Here is a 13786-nt window from a genome sequence, read left to right on the forward strand (position 1 = left end):
GAGGTCTGGAAGGCTCCTTTACTTTGGCTTTTGACTCTTGGTTTTGGCTCAGGTCATGATCTCATGGTCATGAGCTCCAGTCCTGCATAGGGCTCTGTATGGGCATGAAGCCTGCTTAAGATTCTCTCCCTCTGTCTGCCCTCCCGCTCCTAAAAAAAAAAAAAAAAAAAGAAAGAAAACAGGAAATAGTCTGTAGATTCATAAGCAGTAGAATTAATGAATAAAGTCGCATATTTATAAAATGAAATATAATACAGCAGTTAAAATGAAAGAATCAGCACTACATGTATCCAAATGCATAAATTCAAAAAGTATTAACTTTGAGTAAACTGCAGGTGCAAAATGAAACAGTATGATACCATTTATATGTTGATTAAAGACAACCAAAGTGATACTATATATTGTTTAGGGATGTAAATATGTGTGGTAAATGTATAAAAACATGATGTATAAGAATGAAAAAGAAAGTGTTTACTTCTAGGTATGATAGGAAATAAATGGGATAAGGCAAGAATGCAAAAGCAGCTTAAATTATATTTGTACTATTTTATTTCTTTTAAAACATGTCTAAATATTAAAGAACATATAAACCTGGATAATGGTGCATATTTTTTCTAGACTCTCTAGTATGATTAAACTAGCTATGAATGTGTTTTTATATCTGAAATGTTCAAAGGCCAAAGATGGGTGACAGCTGCTTGGGGCCCCCTGTAGAAGGAGAGGCAGGCCTGATCAGCTTGACTTTGAACACCGGGCCCCCTCCTTACTCAGACCTCTTTGAACCCCACAGATTTTTGGATCACCTCAGCTTTGATCTGTTGTGATTCACCATCTCCTGGAGATGTCTCTTCTTCCACAGGTAAAGCCTAAGCTGGAGAAGTCTTCTGGTCGCCCAAGAATCTAGTAGCTAACAAATATTTTCATTTAGAAGCTTATAGACAAAGTGCACTGACTGGAGTGGTTTATTTGGTTGCCTTTGGCTCATGTCATGATCTCTGGGCCCTGGAATTGAGCCCTACCTCCCTGCTCACTAGGGAATCTGCTTCCTCTTCCTCTCTTCCTTTCTGTCCCTCTGCCTACCCCCAACCCCCAATGGTGCTCTCTCTTTCTCAAATAAATAAAATCTTGAAGAAGAAGAAGAAGAAGAAGAAGAAGAAGAAGAAGAAGAAGAAGAAGAAGAAGAAGAAGAAGAAAGTGGAGGAGGAGGAGGAGTTTACAGACAAGAGGGTCATTTTAAGTTACAGGTGAAAGGCCCCTCTGAATTCTTTCTTTGATAAAATAATGGTGTCACAAATCCAATTGTCATTCAAATTACCTTTTAGTATTCCAATGCAGCTAGTCCAGTCCTAACCAAAACCACATATTACCCTCAGGATTCATGCAGAAGCTGCATGAAACCCAACTCAATCTGCTATTCCTGTTCATCTGATAGGGGAAGACCAAAGGTTATTGTCAGGAAACTATGAAGTGAAATAAGTCGGCCTGGGCGCTGCTGCTGCCTGGGGAAGGTGGGGGGAGGGAGTGGAGGGAAGAGGAGACATCAACTTCCTCTGAAGTGACTCTAAGCCTAACTTAATTTTAAGCTTCACATAGGAGAAATCATTATGGTCCCTCATTTTGTTAAGGTTTGACAGCTCTCTGACAGCTTCCAATAAAAACAAAATAAAATTGATTTATGGTAAAGCAGGAGAATCCCCAGATGTAAACTAGAAGCCAAAGAGAAAACCAGAGTTTCCAACAGGAAGCTTCTAGGAAGAAACCAGAACTACTCTTTACCCCCTTTTAAATTTTAATCCCTCCATGGCGGGGGGTGGGGGGGTGAGGGGGGGTGGAGACAGGGCCAGATCTCCAATCTTAGAAGCCAGCTAGGAACCCTCGCATCATTTGTCACTGAGAGACCGAATTTTTCTTTCCCTCTCTCGGGAACGTGAAGCCCTGAACACCTTGCAGTACTCGACCCAAGCTACGTGCTAACAGCTAGGAGCGAGGCGAGGATGTGGTCGCCCTGAAAGTGCGAGCGACGGGAGTGGGGCGCGGGGTCGAAGACCAGGGACGCTGCTGTAACGTCAAACAGTTAAACCAGAAATCCCGATATCATCAATACCCGTCGGCCTAGTAAGAAATAAACAGGGGGTTGAAAATCGCGCATCATTCAATAATTCAAGTCTTCCCTCTCCTCTCAAAAAAAAAAAAAAAAAAAAAAAAAAAAAAGAAGGCATCTCGTTAGCTCGTTGCCAAGCTTTCCATGGGAAATTCGCTCTTGCTGATGCGTTCTGTCTTCCAACTCCTTTCGGCATCCCTTGGACAGCAATGTTCTTGGAAAACCTGGTTGAAATGTCTTCGCTGCACCCCCGATCGAGGGTGGGTGGGGAGGCAGAGGAGGGGTAGCGCAGGGAGGGGATCGAGGCGCGCCTGCGGGAGAGGGACCCGGGTCCCCCGGCCCCCCGGCCCCCGGGCCGCCAGAGCGCACCGCCGCCACGCGGGGCCTGGAGCCAGGGCTCCCGAGCGCGCAGAGGACCCGCCCAGACCGCTCTTATAGGAGAGCGCGGGGCGGGCCTGGCCGGGGGCGGTGCCGCGCGCCTAGCTCGCCTATAAGGAGCGGCCGGCCAGGGTGCAGATCCCAGCGCCGGCGGCGGAGGTGCAGTGGCTGTCTGCCCCGCGCGGATCCTCGTGTTGCAGCGGGGTTTTCATTTGCACCTTTAAGGAGGGGGAGAGGAGGAAGAGGCGTGCGAGGAGGGCGAGTACAGCAAGCGGCAGTTGCGGAGATCGTAGCTTCAGTCGCAGCTCAGAGGCAGAGCCCGCTACCTTTTCGGTGGAGCGTCTGGACACGGGATGGAGTGAAGCCGCGAGTGCCTCTCCTAGGGGGGGTGGGAGGGGGTCAGGCGGTGCCGAAGAGAGGAAGAGAGAGAGAGAGAGGGAGAGAGAGAGCGAGCAGAAGAAGAAGCCGCGGCTGGCGCCTGCGAATTTGGGATTCGATTGGGAGGGACCACTTACTCTGGGGAAATGGATTCTGTACCAAGGCTGACCAGCGTTTTCACTTTGCTGTTCTCCGGCTTGTGGCATTTAGGATTAACAGCGACAAATTGTGAGTACCAGGAGCTGGGGGCGGGTAGGTGAGATGGGAAACGCCAGCGTTGGGGAGAGACACTCAACTGTCCAAGCATGTTCAATTGTGTCTGCCCTGAACAGAGAAGAAGGGGGGAAATGCTGATTGGTGTGGTTCTAGCACTCAAACCATCCCAAAAGTTAGCAGAGCTCGGATGAGCCAGCCCCGCTGAATTTCCTGCCCTTCTTCCCGAATCGCAAAGTTCTGGGGAGAAGGGAAGGTTCCTCTTCCCCGTGCCTCACGCCAGGTCCGCGTTCTTCGCCTGCCTGGTCTCCGCCAAAGGTTTTCCGGAGAAGGGCCCCGGGTTCGGATTGTATGCACTGAAGGCTGAGCTTCCAGAGATAGAGATGCTCCCAGCCACCGCACTCGGTGACAGTGGCTCATCTCTGAATGCGGCTGCCTGGGATTTGCAATATACCCAGTACCTCACTAGACATGGCTTTCAGCTCTCCTGTAGGCAGGAGGCTTCAGTTGGGGTATCCTGCAACCAATAGGCATCGGTTTAATAGGATTGGGAGTTTTGGCCTAAGAGTCATGGCCCAGTGTAGTCAAACCACAAGATCAATGGCTGCCCCTGTTACAGGAGGAAGAGCTTTGATGCACACTCCACCCCCAAAATCTTTGTGCCAAAGAACACATAATGAGTATGCACTAATTGTACACTCTGTTGTCCAAGCTCTAACCTCAGCAAGTGCAGGGCATTTAATTTAATAGGCAGGAAGGCTGGACACCTGGGGATCCACACCTGCACTGTGTATTTAAAGAACCCAGTTCGTCAAAGTTGAATAAATCGCTAGAGCCATCAGAGGTTCAAGCTCAATTGCTCAGCTGCCTCTCTAGGCAGAGAGAGGGAAGTTTTTCCAGCTTGGAAACTCCTAAATGAGAAAGAACGCAATTAAGCCATCTGTGTTTTTTCCAAAGATATTTTATCAAGGTTCCTTGAGTTTCTGGGCTTGCTCCTCTGTCTGCTACCTCCCAACCCCCAGGAACCTCTGAAATGCTTAACTGTACTGGAACATAACACCACTTTTAGAGAAAGATAGGAAGACTCCTTAGTACTTGTGACTCCCCCTATGTCACTCCCCATACTCAGGTTCAAGAGGACCTTGTGTAAGAGATACTCATACTCAACCCAGAGTTGCTCCTCAAGGGAAGACAATTAGACAAATGTTGTTTAGTGAAAATGATCCAAAGAAGAGCCAGTGTTTCTGTGATTGGAAGTTTTGGAGGTTCAGAATCCATCGTTAGTGGTTATGCCTTATAAAGATTGTATTAAAGTTTCTGTTCTAAAGGAGTGAGGTCAACCTCTCTAAAAGGGAGGAGCCAGAGGGACTTAGTATAGAAATCATTTCAGAGAATAGGTAGGACAAGGTTAGAATCTGATGTTTCTTTTCTCTTCCTCCTCCTCACCTCTCCTTACTTCCCCTACCCCTCCTCCTCCTTTTCCTCCTCCTCGTCTTCTTAAGTGAAATTGTTCCCATGGTGCTTTAGAAAAACATCTAAGCGGTTTAGTTAGAGGAAGTTAGGCATGGTGCTGAGCTAGCCTCTCTACCTCCTAAAACACTAGAGGTCAGTATTGTCCTAATGATGTAAAGGTGTAGCTGCGAAAGAGCTGTTTTTCCTTTAGCACATTTACCTATCTGGAAATAGTGAATATTTTGAAGATCCATAAAGGTGGGGCGAGGAATAAGGGTAAAATAGATAGAACATACCCTATAGGAATATGGTTGGGGCTTCCTTATGTAGCACCTTTTCTTAAGAGCAAGGAAATAAATAAATTGTAGAATGCCAGTTTGTGCAAATTAACTGAATTATGGTTAATATGTTTTAATAATGCTCATAAAACCTAAATGGCGTGGATTTAAGACTCATGCTTATCATTACTGATGCAGCAATAAAGCTAATTCTCAACATTTCAAATGAAACTTTGTGGTAATGAGCTTTAGTATTTCATCAGTGACAGTTTAATTTCCTTATTTCCAATCAACAATTCAATTGAATGCATGCTACTTGATAAATATTTTGGGGTCAGTGTTCTTAAAGAATAATGATGAATGTTTTTTATTATGCTGAACAAAATGTATTAGTACAATAGCATGGCAGCAGAAAATTACTTCTCAACTCAGTTTATCTCGGTGATCTTCAGAAACAGTGATGCAGAACCTCTAAGAGAAAAACATTAGCATTCCACAATTCTTCCCGACTTCAATTGTCCACATACTTTATCCATTAAATTTAGGGCTTTGATTTACTATTTATCTACAGTCCATGAACGTTTATATGCATGTATTGAAAAAGATAAATCTCCTTTCAAATAGTCAATTTGTATAAGTATACAGATTACTTGGAGAATTTTTTTTCAATATTTTTATTTTTTGAGATAACATTTTATGTCATTTGTGAAAGTATCCCTAAACATGAGTTATTTACGCAAGACGCTCCATGGTATCTAAGTATACCTGTGAACTTTGTTCAAATAAAAACAACTTTTAATTGTTTGTATTATTCTAAAAATAATGTGGTGTTATTACTGTTGCATATAGAATGTATATGTATGTGTGTGTTTAATTTTCTTATAATCTGACCAAAACTTGGGCATTTGCCCGTCTGTAAGAGAGATATGAATGCTTACCCATTATGGATTTTGTAAGTTTCTAATTAAATAAAATTAAAATAAAGTCAGGTTAGAAAGCCAGCTACAGAATAGGTATTATGAATCTGTGCAGAGAACATAATTACCAACCAGTAATAAAAACTGTGGAAATTCCCCCATTCTAGATTTTCAGGATATTAAGTAGCTACAACATTTCCTTTGGGTTTAACCTGAGGGAATTAGTTAATTTCGAATGTAGCTATGATAGGCCACTGTTAAATGAAAAACCATTTTACATGTGATATCAACTCCTTTGACACAAGAAGAAACACTGTAACTTGAGGATAGCTGGTTCAAGTGAAACTAGAGTTTGAAATGCCAATGGGTTTTAGCCCTGGTTATGCCACAGCTAACACATTGAATGTCTGTCCGCTTATGCAACTTTGCCATGCTCACAGGCTTGGGTGTAAAACAGCAACTGAGATATGTATCTTCTCCCAAACGGAACAGCAGTTCAGTATTTTACTAAGGAGATTCTTCAAATATTAATTACGTGGAAAGACTATGATAATGCAAGAAGTTGCATTCAGAAGATAAGAGCAATGCATGATACTTACAAGGGTCACTCTTCACTTTATTTTTGCCAATACTCAGATGTTATGTGATTATGACTGCCTTAATTTTAACCTAATGAGTCACTTTGATCTCCAAGCATCTTAACTGTTTGGTGCTACATACCAGGTTCACAGAGATAATAGCCTTGGGAAGGAAATCAGAAACTCATTATTCTATGATGATGCCTTTCATCACAGAAAGAACCTCATGTAATATATACAAGGATGTCAATCATAGTTCTAAACATCTTTAAATAAAGAGAATGCAATATTCCTTGAGTTATCTGAAGCTTATGCACAAACCCAATCAATAGGTAATATTATAAATAAACAAATACCAGGCTGACTATTTTCAGCAGGGAAGTGTTTGCGGTATACTTTTCTGACAATTATAGTCAGCAGAAGTGAAGGAAGCACTATAATGCTCATTTGGAAGAGAGTCCTAAAGATTTTCCCATGGTTGAATAGGCTTGTCTTTGACAATCCATGTGAACTCTCTTTCTCTTCAATCCCTCCTAGCCCACATCTCCAAACCAGGTTCATATTTCCACTATTGGAACATGTAGATGAAAAACTAGAAGAGCAATGTCCATACCAGGGTACAGAATTATGAGAGAATTAGCTTCCATTAGAATTACATCACTCCAGCCCCTATTCTCTAAATTGAAGTTTTCTTTCTTTTTTTTTTCCCCCTGCTCCTCCCATTTTCTTCATCTTTCTTTAATAGGACCCAGTTCTCCTTACCTACATCTCTTTTCTTTTCAGTGCTCATTTGTTACAAAACGAAGATTTATGATACCATTTGAAATGTTCCTAAAAGCTTTAGTTGGTGATCCAAAGCCCTTCAGTTTGTATGCCGGAACTCTGCTGAAATATGGCTTGTATATATACAAAGCTGATTATCCTCACTAGTTAGGAGGGTGGGGAGAGGGTCTAGTTACCACAAAGATCATGGTACAATAGCATTTCACTCACTGGACCTTCGTTTGGAAGATTCAGTGTTGTACTCATTTGGAGCTAGTAGTGGCATTTTTAATACATAAGGGAAGCTGTCTTTATTCATCAAAACTCCTGACACTTTCCGGAAAGTGTCCTTGAGGAGGTCATTGACTTATCCTAATGATTGTTGTGTATTAATTGAAGGAGTTGGATCATATGATGATTAAGGTCCTATCTAGTCCTAATGTATTTGTGTCTTTACTGATGTTACCTACTTACTGGTCATTCTATTTGGATACTTCTGGGATGGTCATACTCTAAATTGTTAAGCAATTATATGTAGAATAACAACATAATAGGGTTTTAATTCCTAATAACTCCCAATAATTGTATCTCTCACTTCATATGCCGTGGGCACATAATTTGGCAAGGCATTGCAGCTAGGTAGACTTTATTAAATTCAGTTTACAGATGAGTAAATTTAAGGTTAATAGAAGTTAATAATTTTCCCAGGATCATAAAGCTATGTTCCTATGAAAAAAAAAAAAATCAGGATCTGGACCTCTGTCTATCTCCAAAGATCAGAGTCTGCAAGATATGAAATTAATTCCCATGCATTCAGTTGGGGGCTGGGTGTGAGCTGGCAAGTTGCCTTGTGATCCCTATGGTTAAAAGCTCTATCCATAGCAAAGGGCAGGAAGGTAACGTTTTCCACCAGAGCCAACACCTCAGTTATACCTTATCAAAACAAAACAAAAAACAAAACAAAAGAAAACAAACAAACACAAAAATTGGAATGTAGATTTGATGCAAAATGCCTAATATCACAATGGTCAAAAATAAGAGGCCATATGTCTGGATGATCATCAGACGCTTTAATTTTCTTTTACAAGTTTTAATAAAAAACTGGATAGGGGAAGGACATAGCCTTGATGAAGACTTCTTACCACATACACACACACACACACACAACCATGAAACCTACCTCTGTTGGCATCATGTTTTCTAAGTCTCTAGAATCAGACCAAATGTATTAATTAAATAGTAGGTATGAGCTCCTTCTCCCTGCACAGGGCTCTCCTAATCTGGCCCTGCCTAATGGTCTAGATTGCATGTCCACCATTCCTGCCCTGTCCCCTAATTTCCAGTTTGGGAACTTCACATTCTACAAACAAGCCATGCTATCCTGCATCTCCCTTGCGTTTATTTGTGTGTGCTATCTGTTTGATCTAGTTACCCTTTTCCAGTTTTTACACACTCTAATTTTCTCCCAGTTACACACACACACACACACATACACACACAGGCTTTCCCCACACTGGGCCAAATGCCCCTATGTATGACTTAGTATATTTCCATAGCACTTTCTTACAATCCTTGTCTTCTCGAGTAGTTGGAAAGCTCCCTGATTATCATATTTCATTTCAATGTCTGTATTCAATACATAAAACATTAGGTGAATGAGTAGATGAGAGAACCAGTGAATGGTTTCTAACTAAGAAGTTTAATTTGTAAACAAAAATAATCTTTCTATGGCCCTGTTGCTAGAGTCTTAAATTTATTTGGTTTATTTTATTTTTAACTGGCAAGTATTACTTATTATTGTTCTGGAAATGCTAAGAAGATCTGACCTCAGAACCAAGTTTGATCTAATTTTATTAACTTGCTTTTGCAATTTTAATGAACATTTCCTATAGAGCTGAAACTACACAAATATATAGCTATAAAAAATCTTTCTTCATGGCCCAGCATTCAGTATAAAAAAGAAAAGTTTAAATGCTGTTTTATAGGGCATTTGTACTAAATTACTGGAAAGATTGTATTTTATTGCAAGCCGACAACATGACCTCGATAACACTATCCTGAGCCTCTGATATCCTCTCTCTAAGCTGTGGTTGGAAGATTCAGTGTTAATACTTCATGTGTGCTACTCATTTCAAAAACTTACTGAAGAAGTGTCTCCCAACTGAAGGCTCTCCTTCCTAAACTTAAGCTTTTCTAGAAACAGGAGAAATAGAGATAAATAAGAAGAACCGTCCATGATCTCAAGGAAATTTGAACATGGACAACCAGAAAAATAAATCTTTAAATCACATCAATGTGATAAATGTTGTAGAATAGATAAGTGCCAAGTGTAATATGAGGCACCAAATGAGCATCTCACACTGGCTGGGGTATCAAGGCAGGGAAGTGAGATGGAAGGTGAGGCTTGAACAAAGACTTCACTCACTACAGAAATGGGGAGAGGTTCTCACAGGCTTTTTGTGTGGAGGCTTAAGGGTGAGACCTGTTGTAGGGACTACTTGCGGGAGTGGCTTATAGGCAGAGGGCTAGAAAAAGAAATGAGGGGGCGCCTGGGTGGCTCAGCTGTTTGGGAGACTGCCTTCAGCTCAGGTGGTGATCCTTGAGGCCCAGGATCCAGTTCTGCATCAGGCTCCCTGCTCAGCAGGGAGTCTGCTTCTCCCTCTGACCTTCCTCCCTCTCATGCTCTCTCTTGCTTTCTATCGCTTTCATTCACTCTGTCTCTCTCTCTCTCTCAAATAAATAAATCTAATCTTTTAAAAAAAAGAAAAAAGAAATGAGGGAAATTGGTAAATGTGGGGGATCTTATTTTTACTGTCAAGCTATGAAGCTTCACTGAAGGATTTTGTATATGTAATTAGATAATACATGATCAGATATTTGTTTAAAAAAAAAAAAATCACCACATGAGGGGTAGTCCGGCCCAGGCCAACATTTGCAGCAAGAAAACTAGTTGAGAGCTTAGCTTATCACAATAACTCAAGTGGTAAGAGCCTAAAGAAGGAGGTTTCAGAATCTGCAAAGGTCACAAAGACCCAGAAAGAAAATAATGGCCAAGTACATTGAAACCAGGGGTATATAAACTAGTAAACTCACAGAAGGCCCAGATTTGTGGTTAAAATGTATGCTATCGCTGCTCCCATTGTTTTTGACAAATGAGAGCCATAGATGCTAGAGAAGGTGCTCTGTTCTCTGAAATGAAGTTCTTCTCTGGGAATACCAAACGACCATATTCTCAGAGCAGTATATTTCATATTTGCATGACACTATATAGCATATGCTGTCTGTATCCATCATTCTGATGCATCCTCTAGTCTGTAAATTACACCAATTTTTGTCAGCAGAGTGAGAACTAGTCATTAAGAAATGTGTAATTAAACCTCAGTGTTTCTGTTCTTGATCCCCTTCTGGCAGGGGGTAAACCAGGGATCATTCCTCCTACCAGTGGTTGCTCTTTGGAAAGAGAAACAAAGGGAAGCTTGGTGTGCCACGTTGATTTGCTATCATTGGTAATTGATTTGCTGGCATAAATTCCAAGTCTCTACATTTCTAATTGCTTTTGTGCATATTCTTGGGGGTTGATTAATGCCATCTGTTCACTGGATCAGCTGAATTGATTGAGTTTTAAAGGATGACAACAGTAATGTTGAAGATGGGGGGGAAACGAAAGGGAAATGCCAAAACACACTCATGATGTATTTTATTTTTAACTATCCACCTTTGGAAGCAGAAATATACCTTTGAAGACAGTCCAAGGCAAATAGCAGTTTAAAGAAATTCGCCTAACAGACAGATGCTTGTAGGTGTTAGTCTAGGCCACTGTTTGCTGAATATACATGTTCAGTTCTCTCCTGCTCTGCCCCCTGCCCCATCCCTCTCTCCCTGCCTCTTGCTTTCTCTTCCTCCCTTTCCCACTCCTCTCTCCGTCGTGTGGCCATGTATTTTTGGTATTATCATTGGCTCTTCCCTGTGTTCATGATTGTGTTCAGAGGTCAGAGGACGGGAGAAAAAAAAAAAAAAAGTCTGTTGGATTCAAGTGTTTCCTTGTTATAAACTACGTGGGCACAGTCACCAAATGTGATGAAGCCTCCCATCAAGGCCTATTCTAAGGGTAGGCCTGACAGGGATCTGCCGCCCACAGGACACTTGGGAAAGCCCACTTGATTCTAACACCCCCTCCCCATCTGTCCCCAAACAACTCTTCCGCCAACTCCATCAGTGCTCTGAATTTGTAAATATGAGGGAAAGACTTTCAGTGCATAGAGATAAGCCTTAAGACACGAAGCACGCCCCCCCCCCCCCCCAGGGAGAGAAAATATATGGATGCGTATCTATCTGAACTATTCTTGACTGAGAGGAACAGACCTTTTCCAGAAAACAAAGCAAACAAAAAGTTAGTGGCAGAGAAAATGCTGGGTACCTGAAGGAGACGAAGAGACTATTCTGAGTGGGGGGAGGGCAAATAATAGGGATGTTCAAGGTGTCTAAGACAAGTGTTGCCAACTTCCTGATTTTGCGCAGGACCCTCCATATTCCAAGCAGGTGGGCACCAGGGAGGTAGTGAAGGAGAGTGGAAGGGTGTAGGTCATCAGTTATAATACATATTAGGGCAAAAACGTTTCCATTCTCAAGCAGAGGTTGAAGAGCTCACTCTCCCTTCATCTGGGTGAGCAGATAGCTGAGTGATTGCCCACGCACATAGAAACTTGTTCTCATTTTAACTCCAATGTCAAGAGGACTGTGGGCAGAACCTGTCTCCACCTGACAAAAACACGCCTGTCTGGATTCCTCACTTGATTCCTGAACTCTGTCAGGGTATGACCACTGCTTCTGGGCTGTGGCCAGTGAACATGCTCGCTAAAAAGCTCACAAAGGGAGCCTTCTAAGAGAGTGGAATGGGTGTTTATCTAGAAAAATAAGGAGCCCATCTCCAGAACAGTGATCAGACCCTCGCAGATAATGTCAGCATGATGGGAGAAGTGTCCTTGATTAGACCTTGAGAAAAGCTAGTGAACTGGGGCAGGATTATGTGTGAAGCGTTCCCAGTGTCTGAAGCAGGAGGCTCAGGCAAGAGTTTGGGAGTTGTTATTCTCGCGCACTGCTGAAGCCTGCACTGGGTGAATAAATAATAGACATGCTCTTCTTGTTGTTGAGTTAAAAGTCAGGTGCTGGTACAATGATTGGTGTATTTTAAGTGCTTCTTCCATTTTCAAGTGAATCATTCATTCTTTCATTGATTCAAAAAATGTTTATGAAATGCCTGCTGTGCATTCATTTCTGTGTGCATTCCTAAAGCCTTTTGTTTATTGATTGTTCGCTGATGGACTATTAGGATTGCTGTCCACAAAGCCCCAGAAACAACCACAAAAGATAATAGTATCTCCTCACAACAAGATGGTACTATGGTACTGTAGCCCCTCTGATCAGTTTCTTTTCTTTTCTTTTTTTTAAGATTTTATTTATTTGACAGAAAGATCACAAGTAGGCCGAGCAGCAGGCAGAAAGAGAGGGGAAGCAGGCTCTCTGCTCAGCAGAGAGCCGGATGCGGGGCTCAATCCCAGGACCCTGGGATCATGACCTGAGCCGAAGGCAGAGGCTTAACCCACTGAGCCACCCACCCCCCTTGATTAATTTCGTAAGCAGCCTTTCCTATTCCCAGATGTTTTCTCTCTGCTTCCTGTCTTCAGTGTTTCTTCCCCTTTGCCCCAACTCACCTGCTTCCTGAGGTTCCTTCCTTTTTTTTCCCTTTGTCCCATCCCTCCCTTCTTCTGCTCTTTTCCTCCTTCTTTCTCAGTTCCACCTCTATCGCTGCCTCTCTTCCTCCACTCAGCCTGTCTCAATCAACAAATACTAAATGACTCCTCTTTATGTGTTATGGCTGATGCAAGCACTTTTCAAACTTTTCCTTCAAAGTGCCACTCACCACAATAAATAAATAAATAAATACCCACGTGCATAATAAATAAATAAATAAATAAAGTGCAGGAAAACCCAGGAGATTCTCAGTTCCTCCTCAAGAAGTCACTGAAGCATGTAATTTCTTGAATTTTTGTCTTAAGCCTCAGACACATTTGCATTCTGCTCTGCATTATAGCCATGTTTATATTATGATAAAAAATAGCTTCTCAAGATCTCCAATTAAAAATTGATGGGCAAAGTTGATTCACTTAACCCATGGCAGAGGGCTGCATACACCCGGAGGCTCAGGTCTGAGCTTTTTAGCTCTTTCTCCCTGCATCTGCCTTCCAGGGTTCCTGTTCCTACGTGAAGGAGAACAACTCCCTTGTCTCTCCTTGAAACAGCAGCGTTCTTTGCCATCAGCTATGACAGGTCTGTGAGCTGCACATTACGATTAATCAATAATGGGAGGTGAGATGGGCTTATCAATTCACAGGAAGAAAAGAAACCCACAAGCCTATGAAGTGAATGGAAAAAGAGCTGTTTTGTAGGGGCTGTGGCCAAGCAGTCTGCCTGGCCCCCTCCAGGTCTAGGCTGCACCCCATTGCAGTCACTGGGCAGTATTCTGCCACATGCATGAGGTTTACCTTTGAGTGAATGAGCTCTGCCAGGTTACAGGATTGGGGTCAACAGGGGCAGATTCTTTCTGATTGGAGACAGGCTGAGCTCATCAGGATATTAAAAGAGAGATTAATGCCTCTCATTCTACAACAATCAGGAACCTTTTGACACAATCAAACGAAATGAATCCAGTAGATTGGAATGTTGGAACCC

At 42.3% G+C, this 13786-nt stretch overlaps 1 protein-coding gene across 2 annotated transcripts in view; it reads left to right on the plus strand.

Annotated features, from left to right (window-relative positions):
* Window positions 1-2703: 2703 nt before the first annotated feature.
* Window positions 2704-13786, plus strand: part of CNTNAP5 (contactin associated protein family member 5) — an 809884-nt gene continuing 798801 nt past the window's right edge. For both annotated transcript variants that reach the window (XM_032843937.1, XM_032843939.1), the window contains exon 1: window positions 2704-3085. In XM_032843937.1, the coding sequence (XP_032699828.1) occupies window positions 3004-3085 (82 nt within the window). In that variant the 5' untranslated portion in view covers window positions 2704-3003. The remainder of the gene's footprint in view (window positions 3086-13786) is intronic.

The sequence above is a fragment of the Lontra canadensis genome, unplaced genomic scaffold (assembly GCF_010015895.1).
Source record: "Lontra canadensis isolate GAN:19392208 unplaced genomic scaffold, GSC_riverotter_1.0 scaffold145, whole genome shotgun sequence".
NCBI classification, from domain to species: domain Eukaryota; kingdom Metazoa; phylum Chordata; class Mammalia; order Carnivora; family Mustelidae; genus Lontra; species Lontra canadensis.